The 15,271-nt window shown below is 41.7% G+C and overlaps 1 protein-coding gene across 2 annotated transcripts in view; it reads right to left on the reverse strand.

The window, feature by feature from the left end:
- Positions 1 to 3,549: 3,549 nt before the first annotated feature.
- The window catches only part of LOC138745511 (sorbitol dehydrogenase-like), a 30,892-nt gene continuing 19,170 nt past the window's right edge, over positions 3,550 to 15,271 (reverse strand). For both annotated transcript variants that reach the window (XM_069902599.1, XM_069902598.1), the window contains 4 exons: positions 13,509 to 13,574; positions 11,869 to 12,050; positions 8,298 to 8,419; positions 3,550 to 4,953 (listed from right to left, as the gene is read on the reverse strand). In XM_069902599.1, the coding sequence (XP_069758700.1) occupies positions 4,788 to 4,953; positions 8,298 to 8,419; positions 11,869 to 12,050; positions 13,509 to 13,574 (536 nt within the window). In that variant the 3' untranslated portion in view covers positions 3,550 to 4,787. The remainder of the gene's footprint in view (positions 4,954 to 8,297; positions 8,420 to 11,868; positions 12,051 to 13,508; positions 13,575 to 15,271) is intronic.

Raw genomic sequence — 15,271 nt, forward strand, 5'->3', positions numbered from 1 at the left:
ACCATGTTTGCAACAGGCCAATCCTGCGGCACCACACCCTCCTCCAGTGACTGTTGAAAAATCACTGTCAGAGCCTCCGCTATTTCCTCCCTGACTTCCCTCAAGGTCCGGGGCAAAATCCCATTGGGACCTGGAGACTTATCCACCTTTATATGCCTCAGAAGTTCCAACACCCCCTTTCCTAATGCTGGTTTTCCATAATTACCCCTTTTGCCTCACTTATCCTACACAATTCCATATCCTTTTCCCTAGTGAATACCGATGAGAAGAATTCATTCAACATCTCCCCTATCTCATTTGGCTCCTCACACAGTTGTCCGGTCCAATTCTCTAGTGGACCAATTCTATCCTTCACTCTCCTTTTGCTATTTACATATTTGTAAAAACCCTTCGGATTTACTTTCACCCGATTCGCTATAGCCATCTCATACCTTATTTACAAATTCCTAATTTCCTTTTTAAGCTTCTTCCTATAATCTATGCATCTTTCAAGTATCTTGTCCATACCTTGCTTCCTGTATTTAATGTAGGCCTCCCATTTATCTTGAACCAACTTCCTAATCTCTCTTGAAAACCACGGCTCTCTTGAACACCTGGCCCTGCTTTTTATCCTAACAGGAACATAAAGATTCTGCACCCTGTAAGGTAAAAACATCATGAGATGGGACCGGAGGAGGAGTCACCCAGTACTAAGGAGTAACAGAATGCAGATGTGACCTTGTACACTCAAGATAAGTGTGGCAATAACAAGAATGATGTGCAGGAGCCTAGCAGAGAGGGACAGCAACAGTTTATTCATTGGACAATGTCATGGTATGATAATTTACTAAGTACGTATCCTGAGGTATAAAAAAAACACCACTTGCTGATAACGGCAGAATGCGCCTTCTCCAACTAACACTGTTAGTTGCAAGTGTTACAATCCGGCAATAAAGAACAAAGAACCTTGATTTCGACTCAGTCTGGTGTCTGACTCACTCATTCATGAACAAAGCAGACCTAACAACCCTCAAAACCTTATCTTTAAATCCCCTCCAATTCTCCTCTATCTCCTTCCCAAAAAATAACTCAGCCCAAACCACTCCCTGCAAATCCCTTCTCATGTCATCAAATCTGGCTTTCCCCCACTCAAAAACCTTCACGTTGGACGAGACCTATCCCTTTCCATAACTATACTGAAACTAATGGATCCATGATCACTTGATCTGAAGTGTTCCCCAACACACACCTCCGTCACCTGCTCTATTTCATTCCCCAACTGTAGGTCTAACACTGCCCCGTCTCTAGTGGGTACCTCAACATATTGCTGCAAAAAAACAATCCTGAATACATTTTGCAAATTCTAAGTCATCCAGCCCTTTCACTGACTGCGTTTCTCAATTTATATTAGGAAAATTATTTTCCCCAACTAACACAACCGTGCTTATTGCATATCTCAGCTATTTGCTTATACATTTGCTTCTCTAGTTCTCGCTCTCCACTATGTGGTCTATAATACACCCCTATAATTGTAACCTCACATTTTCTATTTTTTAATTCCACCCACACCGCCTCCCTTGACGAGCCCTCCAATCTATCACGCCTCAGCACCGCTGTAATATTTTCCCTGACAAGTAAAGCCACACTACCCCCCCCCCCCCTTACCCCTCCAATTCTATCACACCTAAAGCAGCAAAATCCCGGAATATTTAACTGCTAGTCACATCCCTCCTGTAACCACGTTATACTGCCAAGTGTCTATCCATACCCTCAGCTTGTCCACCTTTCTTACAATACTCCTAGCATTGAAGTAAATACAGTTCAGAAATTTCCCACATTTTACCTTCTGCCTACCCCCTTTACTGTCCACATATTATTTGTTTCCATCATCCCCCCCTCCATCATAGCATTAATCCCTTTCCTCCTTGATCGTTTGCCTTTCCACCCTCAAATTTTGTCTACAAGCCTTTTCTCTTTGCTGACAAAACCTCTCTCTGCTGTCCTCCCTCACATGGACCCCTTCCCCTAACCATACTCATTTAAAGCCCCCTTAGTAGCCCTAGCAAACACCCCCGTCAGGATCCTCTGGGATTCAGATGCAACCCATCTGTTCGATACAGGTCCCACCTCCCCCAGAATAGGTCCCAGTGATCTAAGAACTTGAATCCCTGCCCCCTTACTCCATCCCTTTAGCCATGCATTCGACCTCCACCTCAATCTATTTTTGCACTCACTATCGCGAGGCACAGGAAGTAATCCAGAGATCACCCTCTTTGCGGTCCTTCTTCTCAGCTCCCTACCCAACTCCCTATATTCATTTTTAGGATCATTTCCTCCTTCCTCCCTATGTCATTGGTACCAACATGTACCACAACCTCTGGTTCAACTCTCCCCTTTTAGGATGTCACAGACATGCGAAGTTACATCACGGACCCTGGCACCAGGGAGGCAAACCGCCATCCGGTTTCCTTTGTCGTGTCCACAGAATCCTCCATCATTCCTGACCATCGAATCCCCTATAACTATTGCCTCCTCTTCCTTTCCCTACCTTTCTGGGCTACAGACTGGGCTAGAGGTTGACCCTGTGCCAGAGGTACAGCCACCGCTGCCTTCCCCAGCCTGACTTTCCCCCTCAACTGTACTCAGGGAGGAGTACAGATTGTTGAGGACTACAGGCTCAGGGGCTTTCTTGAACCTGACTCTTCCTTTTCTCTCTCCTAACCGTCACTCACTTACTCTCCTCCTGTGGCCCTGGTGAGTCCACCTGACTATATCTCCTGTCTATGACAGCCTCACTCTCCCTGACTAGAGCAAGGTCATCGAACTGCAGCTCCATTTCCCTGACTTGGTCCCCAAGACGCTGCAGCTCAGCCCATCTAGTGCAGACGTGGACCTCCGGGAGGCTAGACTCCAGGACCTCTCACATCTGACACTGAGAGCCGCAAACTGCTCTCACACACATATGTCTCTCTCCTCCCCCCTTACTTTACAAAGAGAAAAAAGATATATACGTGACAAATATACCATCTTACCTTAATCCAGATATGCTTGGCCACTCACTCGTTGGCCGCTCCTTTTCCTCACCCTCTTTTTATTGCCCCTTGACCAATTATCCCCGTCATACCCGACTCACTCCTCTCAACGCCTGAGCCCCGGAATTTACAGGCTTACAAGTATACCTCCAACTCGCTCCTCTTCCTCTTAACGGCATCCGAGCGCCAGTTGCTGCCCGAGTCTGATCCCTCCAACCTGCCGCCTGAGTCTATCCCTCCCACCTGCCGCCCGGGTCTAATCCCTATGACGCTGCCAGTGCCTCCCACACACAGCGTACACACATCACTTTCTCCTCCGCTCCGTCTACCCTTCCTGTATGTTCTCAACTTCGTAAAAGGCCGAACCCAAACATGGCAGCTCTCATGAGACCTTGTCGTCGTTTATTTTGATGCATAGAATGTAAAATGTTGGCCACCCCCGATTTACACCTTCTTCTATGCTTTATGTTTATGAATGTTTGCACACAGAAGAGTTATGTTGTGATTGGGAACAAAAGGCATGAAAAAAAAATTCAGGTTATTTATTTTTATAAGCCATATTTATTTTCAGACTTGATCCTCAAATTAATTAAGCAATTCATTTTTGACATAGAACCTGAAACAGCAATTCTGCTGTTTGATCAATCAAATGTACCCATGATATATTACTGTAATGGCAAGATTGAATTGTTGCATCATGGTATAAATTATTCATACTAAAATTTTTGAGATTAACTCACAGGAGCCAGATTAGTTCAAGACTGGAAACAATCTAAAAACAAATGTCAAGTTGTGGGACTACTTGGCATTCATAAGCACCAAATTCCATTTACATTATTTTTAAACATATTTGAACCCCACTATTAAGTGGCTGCCTTGTCCATCAATCTAAAGTGGCATACATTATAGAATTAATACAATTAGCCACCCAGTGCAAAGAACGTTTGAAGCCTTCAACGTGAGGGTCTGCTGAATAGCAGTGATTCCTACACTCCTGTTTACAGTGAGCACCTTGAAGCACTAAATGCTACCTCTGTAACATGTGGCACGTTTGCTGAGCCAATGTCAATGGTCTCTGCTAAATCAATATCCCTAGTACAACATCATATCATTCTCAGCTAGCTCCCTATGTCTGATATCAGATACTCCAAGCAAGCACTCAACTCTCATTCTCACTTGCTTATTGGAATCTTTGGCCCCTCAAAACGAGAGAGGCATGCAGTAAGACACTGAATACTTTGTGTCTCTCCAGTAGGTTCATGTGGAGGCAAAGTGAAAACAGCTGAGGAAACACACAATTCACCCAGCCCATCCAACTCCCTCTGCTGTCTTGATAAATGGGCCTGACCTGAAATGTTGACTGACCATTTGTACATGGATGCTGTCTGATCCATTGAGTTCTTCCAGCAGTTCTTTCTTTGCTCAAGACTCCAGCATCTGCAGTTTTTGAGTTTCCCTTTGCACTGGGCTGTATTCATTTCTGGACTGACTATTAAGCCAGAAATGTAGGAACAAGTTATTTTCAACCCTAATGGACTGTTCAGGAAAACAAAATTGACACATTACTTAATGAATGCTTATAGCATCGAAACTAAGATCGCTGATTTACTTTGTATGTAAGGAGCATGATATTAAACAAAGCTACAAGCAATTTACCAATGGATTATTTGTATGTGCATCATTATCTGGGAAATTACCTTCACGACGCATCAACCACTAACAAATTTGTCAATGACTGTCACTTAATGATGACAACTATAAGAAAATGCACAATTCTCAGGGATTTTGGTTGCTGGAATCACACTTCAAAATAACTTTGATTCCCTTGCCTTCTTTTACCGTTTCAAAGGCTTTGACAGCTTCTTCCAAGGGAAAGCGGTGTGTGACCAGAGACTTCACATCAATACGCTTTGAAACCAACATGTCAATTGCCACAGGCCACCTAAGTTGACAAGAACAAAGGAAAGGGAACAATGTAAAACCATGTAGAGAATATTCCACTTTGATTATCTTCTATTTTCACATTTAAACTGGTTCATCTTCACAATAAAATAACAACAATTGTATGGTATATTTAATGAAAGAAAAACAAATCATATTGTATATATATGTGTTTTTGAAGCAGATAGATTGTGGGGGGTTTAGTGTAGGTCACAAACACAAACATTTCACAAAACAGATCTCATTTAAAATGTAAGAGCTTTGCTCAAACCGGACACCCCGGGCCCAGGGCCTTTGTAGGGACAATGAAATCTGCCATGCTAGAGGTTTTCATAAGGAGGTGCAAAGAGAAGAACCCAAGCTCAAGACTTCACAAGTAGGTGTTAATTGGACATGCTGTGGAGTAATGGATTATTGTTTTGAAAGCAAGATGAACAGGGTCAGACATTTGGGTCCAGTTCCGCAATCTGTCTGAATGCAGTTTCCTGTTCTAAGAAGATTGTGTGGTTTGGCAAGCAGAGAGAAAAGACCAAACAGGGATTCTGAGAGAGAGAGTGAGAGAGAGAAATGGTTTCTGCAGTCAAGGCAAGTTGGCAGCTTGTTGAAACCCCTTTTTGAAGACGGGTCGTGAGTTCCGAGTTCAGCCAACATGGTCCATACAAGAGGAAATGGCTGGCTTGAATGTTTCACCTGAAATAAGGGAAATGAAAGGAAGTTTGTGGTGACCTACAGAAGAAGAGGTTAGAAAACCCTGATGGGCAAATTTCTTTGGCAAGACAATGAAGTGGCTGATCAGAGGGAATCAATTTGCGTGTGTCCAACAAGCAACAAATCTCTCTCTCTGAAACCAACAAGAATCTTCCTGAGTGGTAACCATTTACATACCAGAGCTTGGTGAAAATTCATAAATGTTAAATTCTGTGCTATAAGATTTGCCTGATCCCAGTGAACTTGGAGGAGTGAGAATTGAGATTGAAACTGTAAATCAAAGAACTTTTCTGAACTTATACACATGCGCTTAGAATTAGAAGGGGGTTAATAGTAATAAGTTAAAGTTTGATCCTGCTTTTATGCTTAAAGAAAATTTAAAAATGACTTTTGTTTAACCATTCGTCTTGGTGAATTTCTATTGCTGCTGGGTTTTGGGATCCTCTGGGCCCTTAATGGAACGTTCCCTCGATGTCTGCATGGGTTTCCCCTGGGGACTACAGTTTTCTCCTACCGATCGAAAAGTACCGGGGGTGTAGGAAAATTAAGTATAATTGGTCAGCACAGGCTCGTGGGCTGAAAAGGCCAGTTACTGTGCTGTATATCTTCATTTTAAAAAAATACAAATTAAAAAAATTAAATTTAAGATATTAATACATTTCCAACCCTCTCTGGGACATCTTTCCTAAAGTTAAATAATCAGATTTGGATGCAATACACCTGCTGTGGCCTAACCAGCATTTTATTTTACAGGTTTTGTATTCAATGTTTCCATTTCCTTTCCTAAGCTGGCCTACCTCTCAAGGACCAGTGCACTTACAACCCCAGTTCACTCTTTAGATACGTTCAGAACTGTGCCATTCAGTTGATACTTGTTCTTCCTGTTGTTTGCCTGCTCATTCTGTTTACTGGCAGTCTATTTTTGATCTCTATTACTAGTTAACATGCCTCCAAGATGAATTCGATAATCGTGCAGAAATCTGAAGCTTCTTAACAGGTTTGATAATATATTTGTGGAAGTGAAGCACTTGAGTGATATACACAGATCAACAAACATAAGGGCCAACCCCTTATGCCCAACTAGATTCTATTTTATATGGCTAAACATTTTTTCAAAAAATAAAACATGGTACCACTGACCCTTCAATTCCAAGATCCTAAATTTTGCTCACCAGCCTCTGTATGGACTTTAATAAATGCTCTCAAATTCCATATTGATTTCCAAGGTAGGAGTGCGCTAAGCCTGTCAGGATGTGTGGGTATTGAAGGCGTGTGTATGCTTGGGCTTAAAAACTGCCAGTGGGTGAATATCAGTGGTGTGTAAGGGCAAGTGTTACGGTTAATGGCAAATGAACTTGTAGGTGTGGAGTCTCATTAAATGAATGAACTATGTGCAGGACACCATTTCAGGCTTACAAGGCCTACATTCCTTGTGCTCATCTTATTGTACTTCATTCAATATGTGGCTCCAATGAAGAGATCTCAATTCCACTCAACAGGTAGCCGTCTCTCCCAACAAACTGCAAAAATTTCTCAAATCGCTTCCACTACCTCCAGTAGCTACCTTTAAGGAAAACAGGCCACCTTTAAAGCACCCAGGGACTTGGATTTCATGCTGAACTAAGCCCCAATGTTAATAATGGTGCATTTGGTGTTGGATGGTACTGATCACAAAGAAGCAGCACAAATTATTTGTAATTCACACCAGCTTGAATGATGGCGAATTAAACATGAGTTAAGGCCCCAAGCACATTTTCAATCCTTTCCAATTAACACCTGACCCTACTAAATTGCTTAGAAAATTTAGTAAATTAATAGGAAGTATTAAATTTAGAATATGCAGTCAAATACAGTCCTCGAAACAGATGTTCAGACAATAATTGGGAAGAATAGTTGATAGGGAAGTGCGTGTGCTATAGGATTTCCACTGATCTTCTTCAATGGTAGGCCACGCTGGAATAGCTATGTCCCATTTCTATTTCTCATGTTTTAAGTGGAACCGCTCTGTTACCGAATAGAGCAATGATCAAGTCTTCAATTAATAAATTTTATACTGAGTGAAGTACATCTTTGATTTCTGAAAAAAAAATCTGCTTCTTTAAGTTACGGAAGGGGATAAATGTTCCAATGTGGAATTCTCGATGATAGCAGGCATTTTAAGTCTGTTCTACGAATTTAATTTTAATTTAGACATACAGCCTGTGCCGCCCAATTACGCGCAATGCACCTTCAACATCAGTACGTTTTGAATGGTGGAAACCGGAGCACCCGGAAAAAACCCCTTACAGACAGCCCAGAATTTGACCCCCAGTCGTTGTAACGGCATTGTGCTAAGCTATACGTACAATGCCGTCCTTTTTTATTTATTGCAAACTGGCTAAGTGCAATTTATTTTAAAGTAGGTACATAACTATTTTCTTTTAAGCAACCAGAGTTGTTAGGATCAAAAAAGCTTAAGAAAAAAAATAACCTGGAACTATTTTCTGATTGACTAATATAACTTTAGAAATATTGTTAATATGGTAGGACCTCTGGTGAACTTATGAATGTTGCTTAACTGAAGCACAGGAAAATTCCCCACCGGTTCATAGTAAATACCGATACGTTGAAATGCATGATTTATTATTTAGTACTTACGTGTTGCAGTATCTGAAAACCCCCCGGATATCTATCTCTTGAACTACTACTTTCAATATTGGGATATTTGCCGAAGGTTTGTCTAAACCAACCAAAACAAAAATCCCTCCAGGTTTTGTTGCCTAAGAAAATAGACACAGCAATTTGATAGATAACACGTATGCAGGTCATTAAATTATGCAATTAAAGACAATATTTTCCTCTTAACAGAAGATTTCTTATTCAAGAACTCTTTATATAAATCTTTTGAAGATTATTTTTATATTTATTAATTTCTTCAATAGTTCAAATTCAGATTTATTGCCCGAGAACATATATATCACCTACAACCCTGAATTCATTTCCTGTGGGCAAGGCAGAATTTCTATGTATTGGTAGTGCAAAAAACTGGACTCAAAAACTGTATACAAAAGAAAGAAATGTAAACAAACTGACTGTGCAATAGAGAAAATAAATATTCAATCATTAATAGTATGCAAGTAGAATTCTTAAATGAGTTTATAGTTGAGGAGTCTGATAGTGGAGGGGGTAGCAGCTGTTTCTGAACCTGGTTGTGTGAGTCTTGTGGCACCGAGACCTCTTTCCTAATGGCAGCAGCGAGAAGAGCGTGTGCTGGGGGGGGGGGTGTGGGTCCTTGATGATCGCAGCTGCTCTCCGACAGCAGCGCTCCCCATAGATGCTCTCTGCGGTGGGGAGGGTTTCACCTGTGGTGTACTGGGCTGTGTCCGCTACCTTTTGCAGGGCTTTCCACTCAGAAGTATTGTTGCCCTCATATCATTTGAGATTTTGAAATATTACAATATTCCAAAATAATCCAACTGTTCCTTCAAGCCAAAATAATAAAATAGGCTTGGAGGGATGCATTAAAAAGGAAACACGGATGGATAGAATACCAAAATGAAGAAGATTCATTCGTTCATTTTCAAATTGGTGATGCAGAATGTACAAAATAGATCCAAGAAATTGTTAAATTCAGAAACTATTTTGGGTTGGTTACAAAGGAATTACTTCTCAAAAAGTTAGTTGGAAGCTGGAAGATAAATTGATGCTCTTTGAACCTGCATTAACTTTTGTTGGAACAATGTAGAAGGTCAAAGAGAGAAATTAAAGTGGGAGTGAAATGAAAAATTAATCTGACAGGCTCGTGATAATTTGGCATCCCCCCCACCCCCACTGACTGAATGCTGCTGTGTGACGTCGGCACCCAATCAACATGTGCTCTCCCCAATGGGGCTCATGGCCACATCATGAGCCAAAAATATTACTTTTGTTTTATACAATATTTGCTGATTCACATAAAAACGTATTTGAGGCATTGGGAAGGGAATATACAGGAGGATTTATTATATCTCACTTTCAAGATCCTATTCTATTGGCTCAGTAAAGGAGAACTGGGATGAATCAGTACAAAGGCAACAATAAGATTTACGATCTAAGCTACTTCTTTTCAAGATGTCTTATTTATAATGAAGCAGTTTGAGCAGCAAATTACCTGCAAGAATTATCTGAGCATTTACTCCTCCAGGTGGCTATGAATTGGAATGATGTGAAGGACACATGCAACAAAATACAGTACAAAGCCAATTATCCAAAATAGTCAGGACTGGGCTTATATTGGATAAATTGTTTTTTTTCAGAGAACTGGTCAGTTTTTTTAAAAACAGCCCAGAAGCAACAGCAAATCACTTATATCAATGTTTAAATTGCATCAAACAAGGGAAAGCTTAAAATAATGCTTAATTCTTACCATAAAAATGCTGGCCGCCGCTGATCCCTGACATATCCCAACCACCGCCACTGACACCGAGACCTCCCAACCGCCGCTGATCCCCTGGGAGGCTTCCCGGGCCGGTGGCGATTTGATGGGTTGTCTCCCTAGTCACCGAAGCTCCTGTTGTCCAACTCCAAATCCTCCCCTAAGCCTACCACACACTGGGGAGTCTAAGGGGAGGGTTTGGCATTGGCATCGGGAACTCTGGTGTGCCGAAGAGGGAGGAAGGGAAGGAAAGGGAGAAGAAGGAGTGCCACTGAGGCCTAGGTCCCACTCCTGCCCGGGAGCCTGAGGTCCTGCTCTCCTTGATGACTTGGGGACAAGGGATTCTTCCAACCACTTGTGGCTGGGAGACAGTAGCAGGCAGTTTAAGAGCGAGAATTGGAGAGAAAAGTCAATAGGGGAAGGTAAAGAAATGGAAAGAGAGAAGGGAGGGAGTTACCTGAAATTAGGTCAATTGTCAAGTTGAGTGACTTTTTTCTCAACCTGTGAGGTCAGTTCGGTTCCAGAAAAAAATTCAGATAACAGAGGATTTCTGATTGTTTTGGATATCCTCATTTATCCGAAATATTTAAAAAAAAAAGGATAACTGAGGATTTTGGATTATCTGATTTTGGATAATTGGAGTTGTACTGTAACTGCAATCTGATTGATTGTTTATTTTAATCGTAGTTTTAATTCTCAAGATCTGTGCGATTTGCGCAACACTGCACACACTGGCCATCTTTTATTGCTGTGAAAAAACATCAAGCTTCTTGAGGCATAATTGCTTTTTTTTTAAAAAAACATTTAGAAAGCGTTTGCAGATGCCGAATTGTAGCCTTTTGGATTCAAGTCCAACCATTTGAACTAATCAGTATTCTGGCATTTTCATTTCAGAATTCCATTATTCCTTCAAGGTTCAGGCCTTCAAAGCTCTTCTTTAAGGCTCAGGCCTGAAACGTCGGTTCTATATCTTTATTTCCTATGGACGGTGTGAGACTTGCTGAGTTCCTCCGGCATTTTTGGGTTTTACTGCAACCACAAAATCTGCAGACTTTCAGGTTTCACTTCAGAAAATGATATGCAATTTCTTTTTCTTTGGGGCTTATATTATATTCCATTATCATTCATTTTGTCAATTAATATCTTCCATCACCTTTCTCTTCCCACCAACCCCCCCCCCATTCAATCACAACCTTGCCCTCTGCAGTCTCCACTCCTTCCCATTTTTTTTGGTACCTGAAGGTTTGTTATGTTCATCTTTAACTATTTCCATTGAAAGGTCATTAACATAATTGATTAACTCTGCCTGATATGCTCTTTTTCTTACATTTTCTCTTTTAGACCAGTACTGGATATCTCCCTAGTACTCACCTGTGCCTCAGGTCTTGAACAATGCTGCAAAGTAGTGGAACCATATCCTAAAACAGATGCTTTTATTAGTTATTATCATGAGCCTTCACTGTTCATGCCAAGACAGATAGATTTAAGAGAGAGTTGGATAAGGCTCTTGTGGACAGGGGAGTTATGGGGATAAGGCTGGGATTAGTTAATGAAAGAGAAAGATCAGTTATGATCCGATAAATGGCGGTGCTGGCTTGATGGGCCAATTGGCCTACTCTAGCACCTATTGTCCAAGACAGAGAACCATAACCAAATCCAGAACAGTCCTCACTAGCACCAAAAGTTGTGGCTTAGTAATCCAGTGGAAAGTGGCTGAATTTTCATTTTACAATTTAGTGAGATTTAGTTGCAAAGTTCATCCCTGAACTCGATAAAGTCAGCAGATGGTAAAACTTCATAATCAATCATACTTACATGGATACCTGCTTGGATACATAATTCTGCCCCAGTGCACTCAATAGATATGTCAGGCATAGCTCCACCAAGAGCATCCTTCACCTTTTGGCCCAGTTCCTCTGCAGATGTATTTTTGTCTGTGAGAAAGGTGAAAGTAGCTCCCATCTCCTTTGCATTTTGCAGTCGATTTTGCGACAAATCTGTAATGGAGCAGTGAGTTTCTTTTTACTGGGTGACATCTGAGAAAGCCTGACATTGGGAGTATATATTGTCCTGAGAAGCAAATACAAATTACAGGCACACAATCCTTTATCTGGACATATAAAATCCGGAAAGCTCCAAAATCCAGCAAGTGGGGAGAGAGACCGGCAGCGCGAGTCGGGCGGGCGAGGGGGAAGAGACCGGCAGCGCGAGTCGGTGGGCGAGGGAAGAGACCGGCAGCACGAGTCGGGCGGGCGGGGGTGGGGAAGAGAACGGCAGCACGACAGGAAGGGGTTGGGGGTAGATACGGCAGCACAATTCGGGTGGTTTAATCAGGCTTTCCGAAATCCAGAAAAATCTGAAATTCGGAACACACTGTCCCCCAAGGTTCCGGATAAAGGATTGTGTACCTGTACTTAAAGCTGCCAGAATAATGGCTATTTCTTGTCTCTGCCTCATTCTTAAATTTTCTTTCTCAACAACAATGCTGGTTCCTTGTTAGTAATTCTCTTCTCTTTGGCTTGGCTTCGCGGACGAAGATTTATGGAGGGGGTAAAAAGTCCACGTCAGCTGCAGGCTCGTTTGTGGCTGACAAGTCCGATGCGGGACAGGCAGACACGATTGCAGCGGTTGCAAGGGAAAATTTGTTGGTTGGGGTTGGGTGTTGGGTTTTTCCTCCTTTGCCTTTTGTCAGTGAGGTGGGCTCTGCGGTCTTCTTCAAAGGAGGTTGCTGCCCGCCAAACTGTGAGGCGCCAAGATGCACGGTTTGAGGCGTTATCAGCCCACTGGCGGTGGTCAATGTGGCAGGCACCAAGAGATTTCTTTAGGCAGTCCTTGTACCTTTTCTTTGGTGCCTACACTTTATATCCACAATCTTCCCAAATGCCATTGCTCCAAATCAAAACCTTTTAGTTTATTTAGCCAGTGGCATGCCATCACCCAGCTCCCCTTGGTTAGTTTTCTAGAGTTATTGCAAAATACACTGCTTTCTCTCAACTATAACCACAAGTGCAGTGTTGATTTCCTGAAAAAATAAAACAGGAACGGCAAAAAAATAAACTGTTTAAAGATAAATTGTAATTGGATGAATAATACGATTGTAGACAGAAATACCAAAGACATATGGCAAGGGACTAGTTGATCAGCTTTTCTCAGAGATATGGCATGGACACAATGCAAATAATGAAATCTTTTTTATGTGGAAAACCATGGTAGAGACATGCAAGGGGAGTACATCTAATCTTCAAGAAGCAGTAGACGGAGAATGAAACATCAATGGCAAATAAAGATTATATAATGCATTTTTCCCATGTGTAAACACAGACATGTTAAAAGTTTAAACACCGAGATAACCATTATTTTTAGACCAACAATAAATAAAAGAACCTGGATTCTGAATGGAGAGCATTAGGTGTGAAAACAGCATTTTTCTTGTCCTGGAATTTCAAACAACTTACCACAGATCAAAATTTGGGATGCTCCCATGGCCTTCGAAACAAGCAGATTCATAAGCCCAATTGTCCCTGAAAAAACAGCCATGTTAGAACATCACGTGGCTAGGATAGGACAAATAGGACATTTTCCAGGCACCAGATCCCTCAACAGGAGGGGTCTGGAGAAAATATGTTCTTGATTCTCTGGTGAATTACCATATATAATCAGCATTTTTGAATCTTAAAAATGTCACCCCAAAACAAGGGGTCGCCTTATATGGAAAGTAAACAACATGAACCTTAACAGCGAAATCTCAGCACTCCCCACGGAGTCCATCCACCCGGGGCAACTGCCGTAGGCTCTGTGCAGGCTTTAAGCGACCTGTTAAAGGAGCCGATGGTGGCTCATTTTAAAACGTCACCAAAACGAAGGTGCTGATTGTTGACTTCATGAAAGGATAGCCAGAGGTACACAGCCCAGTGATCATTGGGAGATCAGGGGTGGAGAGGGTGCGCCTTTTGGGAGTCACTATCTCAAGGATCTTTCCTGGACTCAACACACCAATAGCATTGTGAAGAAAGCACACCAGCACCTCTACTTCCTCAGGTGCTTGTGGAAGTTTGGTATGACACCAGAAACCCTGGCAAGTTTCGACAGATGTGTAGGAAAGTGTGCTAACTGGCTGCATCACAACCTGGTATGGGGACACCAATACCCCTGAGCGTAAAGCCCTCCAAAAGGTAGTGGACACAATCCAGGACAATACAGGCAAAACCCTTCACACCATCTAGAACATCTATGGGGAACGCTGCCGTTGGAGAGCATCAGAAACCATCAAGGATCCACACCACCCAGCACACATTCTGTTCTCGCTGCTGCCATCAGAAAGAGGTCTCGGTGCCACAAGACTCACACCACCAGGGCCAGGAACAGCTGCTCTCCCTCCACCATCAGACTCCTCAACCACAAACTCAAACAGGGACTCGTTTAAGGACTCCTGTGTAATTTATTGATTTTTTAAAAATTCTTTCTGTATTGCACAATTTGTTTACATTTGTTATCTTTTTAAGGTTCTTTATTTGTTTACATGTATATGCCGTGTGGAGTTATTTTTGCACTGCCAATAAGTGGTAATTATGCCTCACCCACAAAAAAAAAGATTCTCAGGGTTGCATGCGATGTCATGCAAGTACTCTGACAATAAATCTGAAAACTAAAATTTAAATCTTTACTGGGCAACTTGCTTTTAAAATTTTGTGACAGCATCACTCCACTGGTCAGCATTAAGTGCCAGACTTGGAGTAGTCTTATACAGCAAGTGTAGCTCAACCTACATTTTAAGTGAAATTCTGGGGTCGTCAATAAGATACCGACACATAAAATAAATCCTCCATTTCTTCTATTAACAGTATGTTACATAAGAATTATAATGGATTTGGTAGAAACTCTGTAACTATTTGTTGGGAATCTTAAAAAAACAAAAACCTTGCACAATTCCACACAAGGAGACGTGACTGTGTGTGTCATTTCTGGGTTTTTTTTTGGAAACAATTTCCTTCTCTTCCCAACAGAATTTAGGATCTAAATGTTTTCAGGCTGCAAGAAGCTATGGATCTATTGTCAAGTACTTTGCCACAAAGCATTTTTTACTGGTTAGACGAGTTACCATATCATGAGTCCCTGCACAGAACACTACAAAACAGAGCATCAAAAGAATTAAGACAAGAGTTGTAGACTATTATCATATTTTTCAGATACCTCCTTTCTTTTGAAGCCTAACTTATAT

This window comes from Narcine bancroftii, chromosome 11 (genome assembly GCF_036971445.1).
Source record: "Narcine bancroftii isolate sNarBan1 chromosome 11, sNarBan1.hap1, whole genome shotgun sequence".
Taxonomy (NCBI): Eukaryota; Metazoa; Chordata; class Chondrichthyes; order Torpediniformes; family Narcinidae; genus Narcine; species Narcine bancroftii.